At 53.2% G+C, this 5,878-nt stretch overlaps 1 protein-coding gene across 1 annotated transcript in view; it reads left to right on the top strand.

The window, feature by feature from the left end:
• Nucleotides 1-5,670, top strand: part of PRADC1 (protease-associated domain containing 1) — a 17,193-nt gene extending 11,523 nt beyond the window's left edge. Inside the window, exon 5 of the mRNA XM_015426023.1 lies at nucleotides 4,788-5,670. Within this exon, the coding sequence (XP_015281509.1) occupies nucleotides 4,788-4,908 (121 nt within the window). The 3' untranslated portion in view covers nucleotides 4,909-5,670. The remainder of the gene's footprint in view (nucleotides 1-4,787) is intronic.
• The last annotated feature ends 208 nt before the right edge of the window (nucleotides 5,671-5,878 follow it).

The following is a 5,878-nucleotide window of genomic DNA, read 5'->3' as shown; positions in this document are numbered from 1 at the left end:
CCTCCCCCCCCCCCCGCCCCTGTTTCAACCTCCAGCAGCTGAGTTTCAGGTTTGCTTTTTTCTGAGCGGCTGTGTGGGCTGGGGAGAGCAGAATCCTGAAACTACACGTGACACACACTTTGTCACGGGGAGAATAAGTATGTCTATACATAGATTGCATAAACACAGCTGTGTGCACAGCAGCTGTTTTTTTGGAGCAGCCGATTCTGATGGATTTGCTCTCCTGGGCCCTGTTTTGTTCAACATCTTTACCAATGATTTGGATGACGGAATAGAGGGAGTGCTTATTAAATTTGCAGGTGACACTAAATTGGGAGGGGTAGCAAATATGGTACAGGATGGAGTCAGGATACAGGATGATCTTGACAGGCTGTGAAAAGGGGGCTGAAGCCAATAAAATAAATTTCAATAGGGATAAATGTAAAGTCCTACATTTTGGTAGATTTAAAATCAAATGCATCATTATAGGACAGGGGAGACTTGTCTTAGCAGTAGCATATAGGGGTCTTAGTGGACCATACACTGAACGTGAGTCAGCAGTGTGATGCAGTTGCTAAAAAGGCAAATGCCATTTTGGGCCGTATCAACAGAAGTATAGTATCCAGATTATGTGAAGTGATGGTATCGCTTTACTCTGTTCTGGTTAGACCTCACCTAGAATCTTGCGTTCAGTTTTGGGCACCACAATTTAAGGATGCAGGCAAGCTGGAGCGTGTCTAGAGGAGGGCAACGGAGATGGTGAGGGGTCTGGAGACCAAGTCCTGTGAGGAAAGGCTGAAGGAGCTGGGTGTGTTTATCCTGCAGAGGAGACAACTGAGAGGTGGTATGATAACGCTCTTCAAGTACTTGAACGGCTGTCCTATAGAGAATGGTGCGGAGTTGTTTTCTATAGCCCCAGAAGGTCGGACCAGACCCAATGGGTTGCAATTAAATCAAAAGAGTTTTCCGCTAAACATTACGAAGAACTTCCTGACACAGCAGTTCCTCAGGGAACAGGCTTCCTCAGAAGGAGGTGGGCTCTCCTTCTTGGGAGGTTTTTAAGCAGAGGCTAGATGGCCCTCTGATAGCAATGCGGATTCTGTGGACTTCAGCAGATCACGAGAAGGGAGGGCAGGAAGGGTTGCCTCAGTGCTCAGTTCTCGTGGCCCTTTCTTACACGCCCAGAGAAATGCTGATTGCCACTTTGGGGTCAGGAAGCCATTTTTCTCCAGGCCAGTTTGCCATTTTTCTCCAGGCCTGGAGATTTTTTGTCATCTTCTGGGTGTGGAATAGCAGTCACTGGTGGTGTGTGTGGGGGGGGGGGGGGGTGTTTCTGAATTTCCTGCATTGTGCAATGGGTTGGACTAGATGACCATGGAGGCCCCTTCCAACTCTATGATTCTATGTGGACCTGATTTGGACCGTAGCTGGGGGAGTTCATTGAACCCCAGGGAAGTTCAGGGTGCAGGGCTGAAAAGTTACACACATACACACAACATCCACCTGATAGTTACACCCTCAAAATGCAGTACCTGAACCCAGGAGGGGCTGTGGCTCAGTGGCAGAGCATCTGCTTGGCATGCAGAAGGTCCCAGGTTCAATCCCCGGCACCTCCAGTTGAAAGGACCAGGCAGGAGGTGATGTGAAAGACCTCAGCCTGAGACCCTGGAGAGCTGTAAAGAGGGGCCGTGGCTCAGTGGAAGAGCCTCTGCTTGGCTTACAGAAGGTCCCAGGTTCAATCCCCGGCATCTCCAGGTACAAAGGACCAGGCAGGAGGTGATGTGAAAGACCTCTGGGCCTGAGACCCTGGAGACTGGCTGCCAGTCTGAATGGACGATACTGACCTTGATGTCTTCCATGGTAGTACTTGCAAACTCCTAAACTGTTGTATTTATTTGCATCCTAGAACAGGAATCAGAAGAAGGTGAATCATAAAAACATCAGAAGAGCCCTGCTGGATCAGACCAATAGTCCATCCAGTCCAGCATACTGTCTCACACAGGGGCCAGCCAGTTCCTCTGGAGGGCCAACAACGGGGCAGAGAGTCCAAGGCCTTCCCCTGATAAGAACCTCAGAAGAGCCCTGCTGGGTCAGACCAGTGAGGGTCCATCTAGTCCAGCCTCCTGTCTCACACAGGGGCCAGCCAGTTCCTCTGTAGGGCCAACAACAGGGCAGAGAGGCCAAGGCCTTCCTCTGATAAGAACCTCAGAAGAGCCCTGCTGGGTCAGACCAGTGAGGGTCCATCTAGTCCAGCCTCCTGTCTCACACAGGGGCCATACAGCTCTGTAGGGCCAACAACAGGGCAGAGAGGCCAAGGCCTTCCTCTGATAAGAACCTCAGAAGAGCCCTGCTGGGTCAGACCAGTGAGGGTCCATCTAGTCCAGCATCCCGTCCCACACAGGGGCCAACCAGTTCCTCCGGAGGGCCAGCAACAGGGCAGGGAGGCCGAGGCCTTCCCCTGATGTTGCCTCCTGGCTCTGGGATTCAGAGGTTGACTGCCTCGGATCATGGGGGGGGGGGCAGCTGTCAGTTTGTGGTGGACTGGCCAAATGTCGGCTCGTGTGTGGGATTCTCGCCCAGCCCACTGCAAAAGAAGGCGCCTGGTCTGGCTCTGCCAGGCATGTTGATGCTCCCAGCAAGAGGCTCAGTCAACCCGAATGAATTGGGCTTGGGTTCTGAATGGATCCTGAGCTCACTTGGCTTTCTTAAGTTGACATACACATTGTGGAGCTGCAGGGATTGTCCTCCTCGTCCTTAGAGGACAAAGAAGCTTGTCAAAATGATAATTGAATTAAAAATAAAACTGTGTGGGACTGAAACGAGTGCATCCAGGAATAGAATAGGATTCGATTGAGTAAGCTGTATTATAGAGTGCCATTTAACACATATGAAGCTGAATCAGACCCACAGTGGTCCCACAAGGTCAGTATTGTCAACTCAGACTGGCAGCAACTCCCCGGGATCTCTGGCTGAGGTCATTCCCATCCCCTACTGCCTGGTCCTCTTGACTGGAGATGCCGGGGACTGAGCCTGGGACCTTCTGCCTGCCAAGCGGAGGCTCGTCCACTGAGCTACAGCCCCTCTTTACAGCTCTCCAGGGTCTCAGGCGGAGGTCTTTTCCATCACCTCCTGCCTGGTCCTTTTTAATCAGAGATGGTGGGGATTGAACCGGGGACCTTCTGCCTGCCAAGCAGATGCTCTACCACTGAGCCACAGCCCCTCTTTACAGCTCTCCAGGGTCTCAGGCTGAGGTCTTTCACATCACCTCCTGCCTGGTCCTTTTTAACTGGAGATGGTGGGGATTGAACCGGGGACCTTCTGCCTGCTAAGCAGATGCTCTACCACTGAGCCACAGCCCCTCTTAACAGCTCTCCAGGGTCTCAGGCAGAGTACTTTCCCATCACCTACTGCTTGGTACTTTTAGCTGGGGATGCCACGGATTGAACCTGGGACCTTCTGCATGCCAAGCAGAGGCTCTTCCACTGGGTCACAGCCCCTCTTTACAGCTCCCCAGGGTCTCAGGCTGAGGTCTTTCCCATCACCTCCTGCCTGGTCCTTTTTAACTGGAGATGCCGGGGATTGAGCCTGAGCCCTTCTGCACGCCAAGCAGATGCTCTGCCACTGAGCCACAGCCCCTCCCCATAAAGCTGCCTTGGTCCATCCATGTCAGTATTGTCTACTCACACTAGCAGCGGCTCTCCAGGGTCTCAGGAAGAGAAAGGTCTCTCACACCACCTCCTGCCCAGTGCTTTTACGCGGAGATGCTGGGGATTGAACTGGGGACCTTCTGCAGAAGCTCTGAGCTGTGGCCCCTCAACCTCTTGAATGTGAACTCCCCTGCAGCCTACCAGCTGTATCTCTGACCTTGGGTAATGCTACACCGTCTGCCTTATACAGAAGCTGCCTTACTCTGAATCAGAACTCTGGTCCACCAAGGTCAATGTTGCCCACTCAAGACTGGCAATGGCTCTCCGGGGTCTCGGGCCAAGGTCTTTCCCATCACTTCCTGCCTGGTCCTTTCAGCTGGAGATGCCGGGGACTGAACCCGGGACCTTCTGCATTCAAGGCAGATGATCTACCACTGAGCGGCCTTCCCGTTAACAGCTCTCCAGGGTCTCAGGCGGAGGTCTTTCCCATCACCTCCTGCCTGGTCCTTTTTAACTGGAGATGCCAGGGATTGAACCTGGGACCTTCTGCATGCCAAGCAGAGGCTCTACCACTGAGCCAATGTAGTGGTCAGAGGTTATCCTACCTGCGGTATCCGTTTTGTTGATTTTGTTCATTCCCAGGTGCAGGCCATCTCGTATGTTCGCGTGTCTCCACGGAATACTTATTTTTAAACGTTTCATTTTGTAGCATCTGCCTTTCCGGCGAGCTTGAAAACATGCGGTCTGTTGCGTGTCACGGGGTTGGTCCTAATGAAAGGTATTACCTGGATCACGGTAAAGGTAAAGATTCCCTTGCTCAAAAGCCAGTCGAATCTGACTCTAGGGTTGCGGTGCTCATCTCCGTTTCCAAGCCGAAGAGCCAGCGCTGTCCGAAGACGTTTCCGTGGTCATGTGGCCGGCATGACTAAACACCAAGGCGCACGGAACGCTGTTACCTTCCCACCAAAGTGGTACCTATTGATCTACTTGCAATTTCTTGCTTTCGAACTGCTAGGTTGGCAGGAGCTGGAACTAGAGACGGGAGCTCACGCCGTCACGCGGCACTCGGGTCTCGAACTGCCGAGCTACCGACCTTCCACAGCCTGCAGTTCAGCGTCTTAACCCCTTGAGCCACCGAGTCCCATTTGGTCCCCTTTCCAGGTACATGATCCGGCGTTCCTTGGAGCAGCACGGGCTCCCCTGGGCCGTGATATCCATCCCTGTCAACGTCACCAGCATCCCGACTTACGAACTGATGCAGCCCCCGTGGACCTTCTGGTAGCAAAGGAAAGAGCCCGCCCTGGACCAACCTGGGACCAAAGAAGACTCTTAAACTGAGGGGGGCGGGGAGTCAAGACTCCGTACCCCGACTCTGCTGGTTCAGAATCTAGTGGGGGCTTCTGCCCTCTGCGGTCTTCCGGTGGCTGATCTCCAAGCACCCAGAGCCATACCTCCAAAACGTCTCGTGCGTAGAGAGGGTTTGTCCACCGTGAGTCAGACCGCGTAGTGTAGTGCTGGCCGACAGAACTTCTGCAGCTTCTTAGACCTCTTAACTTGGATTGCGCCGGGATCTTGACTGTGCAGAGCATCAGCCCCACCTTAGGGCTGCCCCGGAGAACATAAGTTTGAAGACCTTGGAGGCTCTGCCTGGAATACCCCGAGGGTTGCCACTCGCAATGCTCCCTCTAAGCTGTGGCAGCTGACCCTCAGTCAGATGGCATAGATCCTTGTGCCGTAGTGGCAGCTAAAAATCTGCATAATCAGATTACCAATGGCCAATCAGAAGCCCTGCTGGGCAGGGGGCAGGGGCCCCACCCACTTTCTGAAAACAGTTGGCTGGCACCAGGAACAGTGCTGGCGGGCACGATGTTGGGGACCCCTAGAGTACATACTTGTAATGGGAAGCTGGCTTTGCCTGCCGGAGGTCTGCTTTGCGGAAGATCACACTGCTCCAAACTCTGAAATTGGGGGATTTTGCTCAGTCCATCGTTCTAACGCTGCTCAGTCCAATGCTTGGCTTCTCAGTCCCCACACGGGCACCCCCACCCCCCTCCCTAAAGTGGCAGCTATAATGGCTGGTTTTCCGATTGGGGTTCGGTCCCTTCCAACGAATAACTACACATGCAGTTTTAGGAAAGGGCTGGATTTGCCATTTCCTCTGTTAAGGAAAAAGAGCCAAGCGTCCAGCAGCGCCTTGAAGACTAACAAAATAGGTGGCATGGCAGGAGCTCTCGTGAGTCACTGCTCACGTC

Source organism: Gekko japonicus, unplaced genomic scaffold (genome assembly GCF_001447785.1).
Source record: "Gekko japonicus isolate JY-2015 unplaced genomic scaffold, Gekko_japonicus_V1.1 scaffold5156, whole genome shotgun sequence".
In the NCBI taxonomy this organism is placed as follows: domain Eukaryota; kingdom Metazoa; phylum Chordata; class Lepidosauria; order Squamata; family Gekkonidae; genus Gekko; species Gekko japonicus.
Note: the sequence above shows the minus strand (reverse complement) of the source record. Positions and strands in the feature narration are given on the sequence as shown.